Source organism: Pleurodeles waltl, chromosome 1_2, assembly GCF_031143425.1.
Source record: "Pleurodeles waltl isolate 20211129_DDA chromosome 1_2, aPleWal1.hap1.20221129, whole genome shotgun sequence".
In the NCBI taxonomy this organism is placed as follows: Eukaryota; Metazoa; Chordata; class Amphibia; order Caudata; family Salamandridae; genus Pleurodeles; species Pleurodeles waltl.
The window spans coordinates 109,650,616-109,668,266 of NC_090437.1; the positions used below are offsets into that span (position 1 = coordinate 109,650,616).

At 42.6% G+C, this 17,651-nt stretch overlaps 1 protein-coding gene across 1 annotated transcript in view; it reads right to left on the reverse strand.

Annotated features, from left to right (window-relative positions):
* Positions 1-16,808, reverse strand: part of IDUA (alpha-L-iduronidase) — a 1,520,091-nt gene extending 1,503,283 nt beyond the window's left edge. Inside the window, exon 1 of the mRNA XM_069236746.1 lies at positions 16,298-16,808. Within this exon, the coding sequence (XP_069092847.1) occupies positions 16,298-16,437 (140 nt within the window). The 5' untranslated portion in view covers positions 16,438-16,808. The remainder of the gene's footprint in view (positions 1-16,297) is intronic.
* Positions 16,809-17,651: the final 843 nt, after the last annotated feature.

Consider the following 17,651-nt stretch of genomic DNA (forward strand, 5'->3'; position numbering starts at 1 on the left):
CCAGTGAGACAGTGAAAACACCCTGACATACACTCACAAACAGGCCAAAAGTGGGGGTAACAAGGCTAGAAAGAGGCTACTTTCTCACACTCCCTTCAAGGGCCATTAGGACATTAGGTTGCATGTTAAGTGAGCGTGAGAAGGAGATCGTCTGCGAATAGGGCAATCCTATGCTTCCTTCAATGTTTTCTACTTGGTGGATAGTGATGGCTAAGGGATCAACCGCCTGAGTGTAGTGAAAATAATTATGTTTGACCACTGACTTTGTGTTTCACCACTGTGCATATTAGTTGTTCAATGTTCACTAGTAGCACATTACATTTTGTATTCAGTTTAGCTGTCTATTGGCTTTAACGTGGCATTAGACATTACATTCTGTATTCAGTTTAGCTGCCTATTGGCTTTATCGTGGCGTTAGACATTGCAGTTGAGACATTGCAGATGAGCTGTGTTTTTTCACATGGTAAACCAAGCTTGTGTTTTTCGTATTTTCTCTCACCGAACACTAGCATGATAAGGAAGCGCATATTTTTGAGTGTTTCTTTTCTACGCTTCGCCTTCAGGCTTATCATGGCCTGCCATAACTTCCACTTTCTGGATGTTATTGATCTTCTTGGGGACTGAAACGCAGACATGCCTTTCATGGAACTCCCTGTGTATACCTCTACTTTCACATCCTCGCATTTCGGAAGGTATATGATTCTTCGTCTGTCTGGTCATCTTGCACGCCTTTACTTTTGATGGTTCCCTGGGTTTTACAATTGCTCACACATTTTCTGGTGTTTTCTATGTGCATGGGCTGCTTGTGGTACTGGTCACTTGCCTGTTTTCATATTAGTGCGTTCGCACTATACGGTATTAGGCCTTTTTGTTGTTCAATATTTTACTTTTACTTTCACCTATACATTGCACTTTGTGTCATTTGTGCTTTGATGATCACGCACGGTGTGCATCCCATGTAATTCTGTTATAATTCACTAATAGAAACATACTTAAATGAATGTCATTCAGTTTGGCACCCACCTGCATTTCCAAATTTGATTGTGCTTAAAGACTGCTGTTTATGGACACTGCTCTGAAACCTATGTTGATGTGCAAGCGTTGTGGCATCTTCCACCTTCTCTTTTTGTATTTCAGTTATGCTATAATATAATCACATGTATTTGCTGTGTACATTGAAACTGAGAATCACTTTGATATATTTTCCTTTTATTCCTGTGACTATTTTTAAACATGTGCCTCCAACCTACTAATCTTCTCTCTTGTGGTGAAGTAATAATAAATGTCTTCTTTAAACTAAGAAGTGCAGTCCAGAGATTGTTGTCAGCTCGGTCATTAGTGAAAGCAAAACATTTTGGCGTAGTCAATTGCAGGATTCGAAGGGGAAAAATGCTTAACAAGTTAAAGTAGCGATTGTTTCACGTTGTGCCCTAAATTGTCCTGAAGTGCATAGTTCTGTTATTCTGAAGTGTAAAGCAAACTATGTTGTCGAGTCAACATTGTGGGAGTGGAATTGGAGATTGGAAGTGCACGATTTAAAAGTTTAATTGTTTTTGTTGTTTAGAGATTTAATGGAAGCACCGCAGACCATGTTTGAAAATGCATGTGAAGTTAAACTGCCTTATGGTGCTGTGAGAAACTTGTTTTCTTGTTTATCAGGACTTTCTAAGTCTTGGGATGAGTGCTTGGATAAAACAAAAGTGTTTTCATATTTAGAAAAAGTGCTTTTTGAAAGAAATTATGTCCCTTTTGTTCTCGACAGAAGGGTTTGGATACTTTTGTCTACTGACAGAAAAATGCATGAGAGATGTAAGCAGTTAGAACATGAAAATAAGAATTTACGTAAGCAAATAAGCCGGAAAAAAGTATTGCAAGATAAAACTGAAATCTATAAAGCTGTTACAGGAGAATCTGGCTTTTCACATTCCAGTAATGAGGAGGTTAAAAAAGGTGGGGGCCAGTGTGAGCCTCAAGAGCAGAGCGTAGATCTCCGTGCGCAGAGCAGCCCACAGTTTTTGTCAGGAGTTGAAGTGCATTCTTTAAAAGATTACACTGAGCAAGAAGTTGACGATGTAATATTCAGACCACTTTTGCAAAGTACGATGTGTAAAATTAATTCAGACAAGGCAGAGGTACTGTCGCAAAATGTGCAGTTTCTTGGAATTGAGTGGAATCCAGAAAATAGACAGATGTTGTCACAAGTAAAACAAAAGATTTTAGAGTTTCTTACTATTTGCACCAAGCAATAGACACAGAGTTTCATGAGATTGTTTGATTTTTTAAAACAGTATAGCCCTCATCTGTGTAAAAGCCTAACACTTTGGTACAAAGTAACTAGGAAAAAACATGAGTTTGAATGGAGTGAGAAGAAGCTGCGTGCTTTTGATATGGCACATGAAATAATTCAACAGACTTTAGATTTGTGCGCAGTACTAGAGGGAAACACTGATGTAAACTTGAGTATGACGCAGAAACAGGGGAGGACAAGGGTGCCCTTGGGGCATTGGATTGGAAAACTATTTGACTTTGTGGAGCACTGTACTCCTTTTGAAAAACAGTTTTTGACTTGTTATTGGGCTCTAGTGAATACTGACCAAATGACATTAAATTATAATGTAATTCTGAAATCTGAAATATCAATCATGCAGTGGGTAATGAGTTCACCTAAATCACACTGTATAGGACAGGCACAAGAGGCTAGTATCATACTTTGGATCTGGTACATGCAAAACAGGGCTCAAGTAGGACCTACAGGCACTGCAGCCCTACATGAACAGGTGTCACAAGCCCCTTTACAGGATGAGGAGAGGGTGCAGGGAGTACCACAGGTAAAGGAGTTACCAGTGAAATTGAGTGCACCATTTGAATTCTTGTCCCCTGAGGATAGAAATCATGTTTGTTTGACTAATAAGTCATTGAAATACGTGAGTGCTAAAAAGACAATGAAAAACAGTGTTATACAATCCAGTTACTGAAAAGTTGTTGTCTACCACAGGAGAAGGAAAAATAAGCAATATGCAGAGTTGTACAATGTGTGTCAGTCTTTAAAGCAAGAGCTGCTTGAGACCTGTCATTTTTACACTGATTCTTGGTTCACTGTCAATGAATTAGCCATTTAGCTTTCCACATGGCTTGTACATAACGGGTTCATTAATTCAAAGGAGATGTGGAGCAAAGAGTTGTGGCAGCAAATTTGGGAAGTGTTAAAACAGAGCATAGTCATAGATGCTCATTGTCCCACTGACTCATTAGAACACTGGTTCAATTCCCTTGCAGATGTTAAAGAGAAACGTTCAGAGGCAGAAGTGTCAACCCAGAATTCTGACTTGGTGGGGATGGCTAAGTGGGCACACCAGAAATGTAGACATATGGGAGGTAAAGCCACTTACAGGTGGGCAGCGATTAGAGAGATGCACATTCCCTTAGATTTGATAAAAACTGTGATTTTGCAATGTCCTATTTGTCAGCACACACAACAGAGATCTGTCCCACAAACAGTCAAACATCAGTTGGGGAGAGGAAAGTTACCAGGACAGATATGGCAAATTGATCAGGTTTTAGGGGGAGTGATTGCTGCAGATTACCAAGGAGGAATCAAAGTTATTCTGATAACTAGAAGAGAATCTGATTTATTCATACAGATTGGAGACAGAATTGCCCAACTTGTCATAAGTGCAGTGAATGGAGGTTTGGTAAGGAAGGAGTCTGCCCCAGCCCTTCTGACAGTGCAAGGAAAGGGAAGCTGTGGTGCAGCAGATAAAAACCTCAGTGCTAGGCTGTGGGTTGAACCCCCAAATGATCCTCCAGAACCTGCAGAAATCATAACAAAGGGCCTCAATAACGCCAATAATGCAGATCCTATTACGACTCGCCACTGACCATGAGTGTGCTGTGTGGTCTCCCTTCGGGTGTTTGCGTGAGGGATTGGGGGAGGGACCACACCCCCAACCTGAACCTGACTGATTAAAGTACAAACCCCATGGATCCATTTTGCACAACTGGCGCCTTCAGTTCAAGTTCTACATGGGATCAATATAGAGTACCATTGAAACTTGTTTGATTACATTCTTCCACTGGAACTAAGCAACATTGCCAGTTAGCTGTCTGTTTTTTGTGTGGAAACCTAGCTTTCACTTACATTCCAGCAAACCTTTCAGGTGGAGCGTGTACCTTTACATGAGTAAAACTCATGCTACATCAACTTGCTATTTTAGAGACACTATTCAATCAGTTATTATCAGAATATGTTAGCTTCAGTCTTTTCATTGTAGGTGTATCTGATTTGAAGGGTTATGAGATCAATACGTTAATCCACTTCCATTGCTTTACAGTGATTGCTTTTATCATTCAAACCTGATTTGCTTATAATGTTTTTGTTTTTTCTTTGAAATAAGAGAAAAGTAAACAAAAGTCAATGGTCAGAGAGTGGACATGTTGTGAAAATAATTATGTTTGACCACTGACTTTGTGTTTCACTACTGTGCATATTAGTTGTTCAATGTTCACCAGTAGCACACTACATTCTGTATTCAGTTTAGCTGCCTATTGGCTTTAATGTGGCATTAGACATTACATTCTGTATTCAGTTTAGCTGCCTATTGGCTTTATCGTTGCGTTAGACATTGCAGTTGAGACATTGCAGATGAGCTGTGTTTTTCCACATGGTAAACCAAGCTTGTGTTTTTCGTATTTTCTCTCACCGAACACTAGCATGATAAGGAAGCGCATATTTTGTGTTTTTCTCTAGTGCAGCCTTGGGAAAGACAGCCTTGAAAACTTGGCCAACTTTCAATGCTTGTTTCTTCCAACTCTGACCTACAGTAGCCAGCATGTTTTGACTGTTAGAGGGAAAGGCCTTTCAGCAGGCTTTTTCATTATTTAATCTATAAAAAGGTGTCCCTGGGCAGCAGCGAGGGGAATTTTCAGAGACTTCAGTCAGGAGTTGACGTCAGCTGCCTGACCTGTCCCGTAAGGGTGGAAAATCTCTTTCTCGCAGGTGAACAGGAGTCATCACCTTGTTGGCATGAGAAAGATGATGAGCAGTGATAGGCCCTTTGGTGATGAATTTTCACTTTTATTCTTTGCTTTGAAGTTATGCTATATTATAATCACATGTATTTGCTGTATACATTCCAACTGATAATCACTTTGATATATTTTCCTTTCATTGCTGTGACTATTTTTAAACGTGTGCCTCCAACCTACTAATCTCCTCTCTCAGGAACCTCGTGGTGAAGTAATAATAAATGTCTTCTTTAAACTTATAAGTGCATTCCTGAGATTGTTGTCAGCTCGGTCATTAGTGAAGGCAAAACACTGAGCTAAAAGCAAAAGTGAAAGGGGGCAGCCCTGCTGGTGCCCCTCGCCAGGTAGATAGGTGGAGAGACTTGCCCATTAATGTGTATTGTGGCCTTTGGAGAGGCATATTTTGGAGATCATGCCCTGTTCGAGATCGAGCTTACTAAGGACAACCTTTAAGAAGGGACAACTGACCCAATCAAAGGCCTTCTCTGCATCTAGCGAAAGCAGGTAGGCAGGTATAATCTGGCGGTGGGCCTTTTCGTCTAAGTGGGTGACATGGCCGATGCTGTCCGCCTCCTGTCTCTGGCAGATAAAGCCAACTTGATCCGGGTCAATTACGCCAGGGAGATATGGCTCCAATCTATTTATCAGAATCTTTGTGCAGAGCTTGACGTCTGTCTTTAAAATGGGTGGTATGATGCACATGGAGAAGAATCCTTACCAGGTTTTGGAATAGGCACTATTTCTGCTGCTGCCATAGTGGGGATAAGGCCTCATCTGCAGTGAATGTGTTCAATAAAGACAGCAAGTGGTCCTGAACTTGAGAGAGAAATTTGTAATAAAGTGTCACATGAAGACCATTCGGGACTGGAGTTTTACCCGCTGGTAACTCCTGGAGGGATCTCTGCAACTCAGCCAGTGATAGGGGCTTCTACGAGTTCTGATTCTTGAGGGTCTAGGGGATCATAAGGGCAGTCTTTGAGGTAGGAGTCTATGTTCGCCTGAGATGTGTTTTCTCCATTAGAGAGGGATTGATAGCATTTGTGGAATGCTTGCTGCTTTGCCTGTTCATTGCTAGCCCAGGTCCCATCCTCAAGTTTGATCGTAGATGTGTGGGTACGTGCAGTTTGCTCGCAGAGTTTGCATGCAAGTAGAGTCCTCACTTTGTTCCCCCTTCATCGTTTCAAGCCCATAAAATAGTGCTCCACCTTGTTTGTACGGTGTGGCCTCAGTTGGCCCCTCAGTAAAGCCAGTTGTTGTTTATCACATCTAGTTGGGGCAGAGTGGTCTAGGCGTTTCATGGTCCTAATGCCAGCTCTTAGGCCGGATTCAATCAATCTAGCTTCCTATGTACGGGCAATGGCAATAGAAGAGATGATGCCCCATATGGTAGCTTTGAAGACATCCCAGGGCGTATGCCCTGAAATCTCAGGGTGAGTGTTGGTGACAAAGTAGGCAGAGATCGCTTTCTGGATCTCAGCGACATCAAATGGGTCTCTAAGCAATTGCAGGGGAAATTGCCATTGAGAGCGGACTGAGATGGATATATCGGAGATGCTGGCAGATTCTAAGTCATGCAGCAGTGTATGGTAAGAAAGAAGTAGTCAATACAAGAGTAAGAGATGTGGACGTGTGAACAGAATAATAGTTTTGAATCTCAGGGTGCCTATAATGCCAGGCATCCACTATGCCCAAGTCTATGAGGTCCCACTCGAGAGCGGCAGATATCATCCCAGTTCCGTAAAAGGGTGCAGAGCTGCAGTCCATGTCAGGGTCCCACCCCAGCTTAAAGTCCCCGCCACCAACATATTGCACCTTTTGTGTGCTACCTGGTCACATAAGATGTCACTAAGACAGGAGCACAGATGTTCAGAAGGCTGAGGGGATGAGGGCCCCATTGAACTTTAAATTTCAGGAAACGGCCTTTGTCATCCCTTGCAACCTTCAGGACCTTAGAGCAGAAGGAAGCCTTACACATGATTGCAACTCCAGCTGTTTTATTTGTGTCATGTGCCAAGTAGTGGATATGGTATTTTTCAGTGGCACATACGAGGAGTGTAGTTGCACAGCAGGTGGGTTTCCAGTAAGAAGATAACATTTGGATCCCGTAGGAGGAGATAGCGCCACACCTGACAGTTTGTTGGGTGCATTTAAACACTGTACATTGAGGGATAGTAGCTTGACAGGTCGGGTACTAGTCATGGTGATTAGAATCGGATGAGTGCCTCATGAAGTGGCTAAGAGTGCCCCATGAAGCTGTCTGAGGGGCGTAATTCAACCTCAGAGCCAAGGAAGTGAGTGTGTTCCAGACAAGAAAGCATAGAGAGAGTAAGTGTGGGGGCTCAACAGCACGGGGGAACTGAAGTTCATCCTGTCATCTTACTGTTGTGACATAGGGACACAAAACAAAGGAAAATGCACTGTAAAGCAAATCTCCAGAGTGGTGGACACAGGCACAGCCAGCACTTCTGTGTGCAGACTATTCTAGAGAAGTCACTCTCCTAAGGCCTGAATCGAATGGGGGGGGTCTCAACGGTAGCAGGTAATCCCAGAAGCCCCAGATCCCAGCCGCCAGCAGGGAGCAGGACAAGGGACCTTACAAAGGTGGTTATGAACATTCCAGAAGAACAGGGCTGTCGGATCCAATCAAGCATGTCATCATAGGTCTAGTATTAGGCAGTCTGAGGAGAGACATAGTGACAGAGGGGGGGGGGGGACTCCAAAACAGAGTTAGTGAGGGTCATTCCTTGGAGCTCGCATGCGTTTCCAGGTGTTCATCTGTCAAGGCGTAGGAGGCAAGGCAGATCACAGTTTGTGGCAGAACGTCATCAGAATGTCATCTGTTTTAGAATGAGGCAGAGGTCAACGGGGCGGGAGAGGAGCTTCTCTCCAAGTTACGGAGATGTTGATTTATGTCTATTTCGATTTCTTGGGAAGCAAGATCTCTGTTGTGCCTATTGGGGTGCTCAGATTTCACTGTGGTCCAGCCAGGTTTCAAGGGTCCAGGGAAGGGCGATTGAGATTGGGCTAGACTGCCCGCTTGCAAGTCTGTCCTCACATTCAAGTCATGTTCCTTTAGGGGACAGAGGATCTGCTGCTTGCCCTCCCATGTGAAAAAAAAAAGAATGCAAAAGGGTGCCCCCTCTGGTAACAAATGTTGAGGTCCCTCAATTTATCGGTGACAGGTTTGAATTCCTTGTGCAGTCGCAGAGTGGTAGGGGCACTATCTTGTAAGAGTTGCACAGCGTGCCCTTCAAAACCAGGCCCGCCTTTGTACTTGCTGCTTGCAGGATAGCTTCCTTTTCGGTGTTGAAGTGCACCCATATGAGGATGTCTGGGTGATGTCAGGGTGTCTCAGTACATGGGCCACTTGGGTGGGTCAATCCAGTGCCAGGGAGAAGTGTCGCCATCCCCTCGGATTACATACAGGAGATCTGCAGTGAAGGCCATAACCTCCATATCCTCTGTCCCACTAGGAATGCCTCTGATGTGTATGTTGTTTCTCCTGCTTCTATTTTCCAAGTCCTCCTGCTTCAATTACAGTTTGATCTGTTGCTCCTCCAGGGTCTCCACCCTGTGCCACAAAGCTTCCTGATCTTCAGATCGAGCATAATCAGTGTGTTCAAGGTGACCGCCCCCACCCTGCCAGCTTCTTGACCTCTCACTTAAGTTTGCAGATGCAGGTCTGGATGCCTGATTTAGGAGAGCCAAATTCAGACCTCAACTCCTGCAGGAACTTGTCCATCTATGCTTGAGTGATGGGTGCTTCAGGAGCGACGTCTGGAGTGTCCCCGTGGAGGCCCCAGAAGGATCCATGTTTGTGGGGGATGTTTTTCTGTCATGAGGAGGTGAGTTTTTTCTCTGGGCTGGTCATCAGGAGTGTCTTTCGCGGATTCGCCGCATGGCATAACAGAGCACTGTTTTGCTTTACTGCTGACTGAGCCAAAATACACACACTAAAAGGAGTCAAAAAGATTCTCTGGAATGCACCTCTTTATCTGAAGAAGACATTTATTATATCTTTTTGCAAGGCTCATGAAGAAAGGCCTGTATAATCGAAGAGTGTGCTTTTAAAATGTGCAACAATGAAGTAAGACCATGTATAAGAAATCTTCACTCTATAAACAGCAAATATATACATGCAAGGATACAAACACTTATATCGAATATATATATATATATATATAGATATATTCATACACAATGCAAAGCAAATAATTAATAAAAATGCATCATAGTAGGGCCTGGCTGGTGCTTCATCTTTCTCCTGCCAGAAAGTTGTTGACCCCGTTTGACTGAAACGAAAAAGAGAGACCTCTACCCTCAAGGGAAATATATCAGGCATTTGATGTCTAAAATCCTGAGTGAGGTCTCTGAATCTCACACTGTGGACCTGGGTCTCTTATATATCTTAAGCAAACAAGGAAAGGGCTTCTGGAAAAAACCCTCCCGCATTGCAAGAAGTATTAAAAAATGCTGGCTATTTTAGGTCAGGGTTCAAAGAAACAGGTTGGAACTGGCCAGTTTCCCAAGGTGTCTCTCCCAAGCCTAAGCCGTTCCCTGCTGTACCATAAACATTATTCTAGTACATCCGTATCGTGCTGACTGACTGACTCCTTCACGTTATGTCCTAGCTCTTCGGTGAGTAGAAGAACACGCAGAATAGAAAACATGTTGCATAAAATGTTTTGTACGGAAAACTACTCACACCTTTAACGTGGCAGTGAAGCTAAGGCTAAGCTGAGTACAAAATGGAGTCTGTAACTGGTGACCACGATCGTGACGGTGGACAGCTAAGCCAAGTGCAAAGTGGTGCGACACAAAGTCAGTGGTCAAGACACAAATATCACTACAAGCGCCCTCAGTGGATGTAGAGTCAATGGAGATTGTAAGAGGGCCCAGTAGAAGGTTGGAACAGTATTATGGAAAAAGCTGCACCTGACACCCCAATCCTGCATGCAAAAAAAGAAAGACCGAGGGCTCCCTCAAAGAATATCAGGCTCCAGGAGCAAGATGAATTGGCAGACATCATCGTGCATGCAGCATTAGAAAGGTCAACACTACAGACTAGTACTGCTTAAGGATCAGGTCTCAACAATTTGTGTGCAGTATGCAAATCCTAGTTCACCAGTGCTCTACCATAACTGGGTATCAGATGAGCATAAAGGAAGTTACTCCAAGGGATAATGGGTGGTGGGGCCCGGCTGGATAGGTAACCCCCACGTGTGGCTAGGCAGCTTAGAACCACAGAGCTGTATTTGTGGGTAGGCTGCAGTTGAGAGCCCATAGCAGTATACTAGGGGCCTCCCTCCATTCAACTGCCTCACAGTTCACATGTCCAACACAAACAGGTCAGGCCCAAAAGCAAGAGGAAATGGCTCACGAGGTTGTGAATTTTATTCAGTCAATATGCCTGCCGTGTGCTTAGTCCCTCTGAATGTCAAGGAAACGTGGGGCCAAAGTACTGGCACAGCATGTGACCAAGATCTCAGGAAGGCCCCAATGCGATCTGCAAGTGAGGGCCGGGAGTAGAGGAGGGAAACAGGTCTACAAAGCTTTCCCCTGGAAGTCAATGGAGCTGATGGCAGGTCAAGGCTCCAGTTGAGTTGTAGAGCCAAATATAAAGTCTCCAGACAGGAGGTGCGCCATAGCGCCACGGCCTCGATGGTCCCAGGCTGCAGCAAAATCACAGTAAAAATGGCGGCTCCTCCCTGTGCAGTCACCTCCTGCGAGTCGCTCCCGGGCCTGCTGCTATTAAGGGGCCATCAAAAATCAGGGGGAAGATGCAGATAGGCAACTTCAGAGTTCCCGTGCCATGCCACAGATGGACTCGGGTCTCCAGAACCAGGATTGTCTTCTGCGTCACCACCCCAAGCGCTGGGAAACTCAGGACGCCGAGGCTGAAAATAGAAGACCTGGCCCAGTGGCTCCCCAGCCTAAACTTGCTGGAGAGGCCCGTGGGGCTGGATCTAGCTCACTTCCCCAGTGCCAGATCATTTAAGTTCCAAGCTAATCAGATTTCAAACTAATATCCTGACATGACCCTTATCATGACACAGCATTTTTGAGAATTAAATTGAACACACTCATACATTGGTTATGGAAGATTATCTTCAATCCTATTGTTCTGCATTGATTTGTTTGCCAGGCAGCCCCACATTATTCACTAGCTTCCTTTGCAAAACATGCCTAGTAGGCTAGTGGCCTGTAGTTAAGTTTTCCAAAATGTTTTTTGTACAGATCTTCATACAAGGATGTACACAGCCTTATACGCTCTGTACCGTCTGCTCTCATCTCGACATTCCATGACCTTTATATAAATACTAGAATGCACACACATTTTACACATACTATAACTCTATTAAAGGAGAAACTATAAAACACAAACCCACTACTACAAATCTATTTCCCTTGAAAATAAAATAAGACAAATTAAAATACAAACCCATTACTACACACCCCTTGAAAATAAAATAAAACCCTGTCACTCTTCCCCTTGATTAATAAAAACACTACTAGGAAACCATAATTTATTCCCAAACGTACTTCTCTAACTTTTTTAAGCATTATTCTAAACATAATGGTCTTCACTCTACACCCTTCTTGACTCTCTCTACCAACCACCAATTGACACATTTCACTTTCTTCACTTATCCCTCGCATACTCTCTTCACTCACCACGCTGCTGCTTTCTTCCTGCTAATTAATCTGTGACACATTCAACCATCAACCCCAGGTTTATTACATCTTCACTGTTTAATTATTTACCCTTACCCGGTTTAGCAAGAGCAAGATGACTTGTGGCAAATACTTTCAACGTCCACTTCCACAGTATTCCTCATAACTCTCACCACCTCTCTAGGACTGCTGAACTTGCTCTCTCCTTAGGTCACTTTCCTGACTGATTTTACACAAACCCACTGACCTTTTTTTTATATGCACTTCTTTTACACCATGTTTGATGTCAAAATAGGTTTTACTCTTAATCTGTCAAGCTAAAAAGCACTTCCTCACATCCTTAACTTCCCTGTTTGATTTATTGGTTCTTTCCATCCACCCTGGACTATCTTTGGAATGTGGTACTCGTCCTCTCATAAGTCGAAGAGGACTTTTCTCCCACTGTCCCATGCAGCGTCATTCTATATGTCCATATCATCCTTTTTAGTTCATACTTCCAATTTTTCTTTCCTTTGTTTGCCAACTGCATTATATCTGAGATTTGTCTGCATTCTCACAATTTACACATTCTCTCAGTTGTTAAGTCCATCTTGGGCCACCAGAACAACAATTTTATATTGTGTTTGGTACATGTAATGCCCAAATATCCCTCATGACCAATAAAAATTATTTTCTTTCTAATTCCATTAGGTGGAATAATTTTCTCACCCCTGCAGACAAACATATCCGCCACACTTAGTTTCTCTCACATTTCCCAGAAATCTCTCATTTGTCCAATGCATTCACATTTATAAGAACTCTCCCAACCATTCACAATCTTTTCCTTCACATCTTTTGAAACAGTATCCTTACTGTACGCATCCATCCATTCCTCTTTTTGTAAAAGGCTGATCAGATTCCTCCATCTGTTAAAGAAAAAAAAAAACTCGCCACACGAAATTCTTTCCAAGGATCTTGTTCAATCTCTTTGAGCAGTAGTGACATTCTACTCAGGAAATCAGCTGTCACATTTTTATTTCCCCTGTACATATTGTTCTTCATACACAGTGTCCTGTAACCTCAAAGATAATCTTGGAAATCTTGCTGACCCCTCTATATGACCCTTCCATGGTTAACAACTTGGTTAAGGGCTTATGATCTGACTGAAGCGTAAACCTCCTTCCCCAAATGAACTTCCGAAAGTGCTCTAGTGCCTACACAAGTTAATATCTCTCTTTAGCACAGAGTATTTTGACTCCGTGGTGGATAAAGAACAGGATGCAAATGCACCACAACTTCGTTACCATGTTTATTCTTTTGGGTTAACACATTTCCCAATCCTGTACCACCGGCATCCGTAGCCACAAACCTGTCTGCATTGGGATCAAAACCTTGTAACATGGGGGCATTGCTAATAGCTTGTTTGATCTCTTCAGCTGATTTAGGATACTCTTCATCCCAAATATAGTTTTGGTTTTTAGTAAGTCTCATGTTATGAGTTTTCTTTGAAAAATGTTCAACGAATTTTGAATGAAATTCAGCTAAGCCAAGGAATGATTTAAGTTAATTCTTAGACTTTGGGGAAGGTGCTCTCATTATAGCCTCCACTACCCTTTTTTTTAGTAGTATTCCCTCATTGCTGATCCCATGTCCCAAATAAGTGATTTTCCTTTCTGCTAGCCTGCATTTAGTACTTCCTGCTGACAACACTTTTTTAAAAAGAATATTCAACACCTTCCTTAAGACCCAATTGTGATGTTTTCTGCTCTTTCCCATCACCAAGATCACATCCTGAAAGATTGTGACTTCTGGTAAGTGCTCAAACAACTGTGACATCAGCCTTCGAAATACCGCTGCTGCCAACCCAAATGCCATGCATTTGAACTGGTAGCAGTGGCAGGGTGTGCAAACAGCTGTAAGATGCCTGCTGCTGGGATCTAATAAAACTTTAGGTATGCTGCAGACAAGTCCAAAGTAGAATACCACTTTGCTTGTCTAGTCAATTACATTGTTTCTTGATCCTCAGCAACAGGAACTGATCTACCAAAATGCTACTAAAGTCCCTTCAAATCCCCACACAGACGCACCTTGCCATTGGCCTTCCTGGCTACGACCAATGGAGATACCAACTAGGATGCCTCCACAGGTTCAATGATATGTAATTCCAACAATTTCTCCAACTCTTTCTTTACATCCTCTATGACAATGAAAGGTATATTACGTGCTTTGTGAAGTTTAGGTGTGGCCCCCGCCTTTAGTCATACTTGATGGGTAAACCCTTTACGCTTTCCTATTTTCCCAACAAATACTGAGGGAAACTTCTGCAACACTCACATCTTGGTATCCTCTCCATTACATGCTACTAAAACCTGTTCAACGCTGTTGGGGTCTAAAATTATATTTAATCTTTTTTTGATCCTTCCACCCTACCATTGAGGGTCCTTCCATGGCAACGTACAACTTACACAAAGCATGTCTGTTCCTGAACTAGAAGATTATTTGCCTGACCCCCACCATATTGATTCTCTCTCCTGTGTAACTCTCTGGAGAAATATCTGGAGATTCAGGATGACTACGGATCTTGATAATAAAGTATTTCTCCCAAACAATTTCTGTGATGATCAAGGAAGGAGACCCAGAGTCCCCAGCCACCTGTAAAGAAACCCACCCGAACGAGACCCAACACAAAGATTTGCTTAATCCTTCAGTTGTAACGTTTAACACCACCTTTTTATGCCCCATGCTGTTTGCATCTGGCTCCTACTCTCTTCTGAGGAATCTCCTTCATCACTCTCTCTCACACATGCTACTTTGGTAATTTTTTTTCTTTACCTTTCTTCTACATACTGTGGCATAATGCCCTGTTATGCCACATTCTAAACACTTAGCAGTTTTTGCAGGCCACCTCTCAAATCTAGCAGAGTGTGAAACGCTGCCACACCTGAAGCACATGTTAATATTCCTTCCTTGTTCCAAATGATCCCCCTTTTGTCTTTCCGTCTGGTTGTTATAATGCCCACTGGCCTGTACACTTTTCTGTTTGTAGTCTGATATTTTATTAACGTAATCAACAACCGTATTTTCCTGTGACAGGGTAGCTTTGGTGCAGTTCGCTAACAGTTCTGCTTTTTTACAACAGCTATAATATCTTTGAGGTTAGTCTCACTCTCCACCCATAATCTCTCTTGAATTGACTTGTTCTCAGTGTACATTGCAATCTACCTGCGTACTAGTTGATCATTCAGATTACTGAATCTACACGTGATTACCATTTTTTTAACGCAGAAACAAAAGCGCCAGTCTGACGAGGAGCAAGCCCGATGATGAAGCATGACATCCTATTGGATGTGTAAGGGCATTTGCTTCTAGGCAGGGGAGTGCCTGGTGGACTTACTATCCTTTTGTGGAACAGTGTACTCTTATTTATTGGTATTATTACACATTTGCATGACCTTATTTGCAAACGTGTTGTAAAAATGAACCTGATGCGCGTTCCAGTCTTCCAATCTCTCTACATCAACAGAGACCTGGATTACTGCGTGCTGACAACAAATAAATTTCACCACATGAACAGTCTCATGATAAGGAGCAGTGTGCCTACAGTTGCGACTTCTGAATGTTGCTCGTGCTTAAGTTTCAACGTTTCTGATACTGCAGTTGCTGACTCTCACTGGGAAATGTTCAACTGCCACCAAGAGTTTACCATATAGAGAGTAAGAAAAGACAAAAAAAAAAAAAAAAAAAAACTTACAGTAACGGTGGGCTTGCTCCGTAAATCCTTCAAGCGCCTGACATTTCAGTAGTAGTCCATAACAAAACACTTTCAGCTTTGTGATTAAATCCACATAGGTGCTTGCTCGAAATCTGCTTGCCTGAAACCCCTCCCGCTCGTTGTCAAAACACTGTACTGATGATGTACGCACAGCGAAATTTTCCAAAATGTTTATTGTATAGCTCTTCCTACAAAGACCTACACAGCCTTATAGGCTCTGCAATGCCTGCTCTGCACCTTCTTTCATATCAACATTCCATGACCTTATATAAATACTAGAAAACACAAACATTCTACATGTACTATAATTCTATTAAAGGAGACACAGTGAAATACAAACCCACTACTACACATCGCTTCCCCTTGAAAATAAAATAAGGCACAATTAAATAAAAACCCACTATTACATGACCTTCCTTTTCAGGGGTTTTGCAGCAGTCCTCAATGCTCAAAAGGGGGGTAAGTTATGATACTTATTTTTTTTTACCTTGGCCTTCTTTGCTTGGTATACTTGAGAAACAGTGTTACTCAAAGTGTCACACATTTGGTTGTAAAATGTCACCCATCAGTACTCCGAAACCATGGAAAGCGTAACACGTAAGCAATGCGTAAACTTTGCAGCTATGTACCCAAGACAAATAAAAAATCAGCATTAAGGCTTAAGCCAACAGTACAGTTGGGCAGTCAGAGCACGTGGTCTTTTCCACCCAACAGTTTATGTCTCATGTTGTTTTTCGAGCGTTCCACCTTTCAGAGAAGAATATGTTTTTTCATTGTTACTTTACGACTGTCAAAACATAAGTTCTTCACTTTGGTTTAGTGATTTAGACTGCCAATAAAACTTACCAAAATCCAGTGCTCTTCCAGAAATGACTAAAATGCTCTCCAGTTTTCGATAGATCCACATTTATCGTGTAGGAGCGAGAAGCCACTCTTTCGAAAACGTGTAGCAGAAGAAAATATATGCAAACAGCAAGTAAACACATAGTGCTGCGGAGCGATCACCGGGTAAGATAAAACTATAGTAGGTATCTGTAAAAAGACCATGCGTAGATTTAGCCTAAAGTTCTTTGTCGTATAGTAATCGTTCAATAGCTGGCAAATGACTATAATATCAGTACTTCCGGGTTGCTAGACAGCCACTTCGGGTAAAGTAACCCTGGACTACTACTCAGACCTTGTATACTGTTTAAAATTCAAATAATTCATTGGCTGTGGAGAAAGCTACCGGTAAGAGGAGCTTAAACACTTTACGGGCGCTTTAAGCTTTAGGCTGTTAACTCGGTCGCGGTTTTTTTTCGTACTTCCTTGGTACTTTGCTTTCTCTTGCGCCCTCAGGACATCGAAGGCGCTGATTGGCCCACCTTTTCTCTGCTCCAACTGGACGCAGCTCGGACAGGCTTCGTCTTTGGAGGCAGATTATGATTGGATGTAATTCTGTCTGCTTTGCTGCTGCTGTTGGAAGTCACGAAACTTTATTTTCCCCTTAACCCCTTCGCTGCCAGGCCTTTTCCTCCTCAGGTGCCAAGCCTTTTTTTGGCTATTTGGGGCAGGTCGCGCTTAGGCCCTCATAACTTTTTGTCCACATAAGCTACCCACGCCAAATTTGCGTCCTTTTTTTCCAACATCCTAGGAATTCTAGCAGTACCCAGACTTTGTGGGTTCCCCAGAAGGAGGCCAAGAAATTAGCCAAAATACAGTGATAATTTCGTTTTTTTCAAAAAAATGGGAAAAAGGGGCTGCAGAAGAAGGCTTGTGTTTTTTTCCCTGAAAAGGGCATCAACAAAGGGTTTGTGGTGCTAAAATCACCAGCTTCCCAGCTTTCAGGAACAGGCAGACTTGAATCAGAAAACCCAATTTTTCAACACAATTTTGGCATTTTACTGGGACATACCCCATTTTTACGATTTTTTGTGCTTTCTGCCTCCTTCCAGTCAGTGACAGAAATGGGCATGAAACCAATGCTGGATCCCAGAAACCGCAACATTTCTGAAAAGTAGACAACATTCTGAATTCAGCAAGAGGTAATTTGTGTAGATCCTACAAGGGTTTCCTACAGAAAACAACAACTGAAAAAGAAAAATATTGAAATTGAGGTGAAAAAAACATAAATATTTCTCTACGTTTTACTCTGTAACTTTTCCCTGCAATGTCAGACTTTCAAAAGCAATATACCTTTACGTCTGCTGGACTCTTCTGG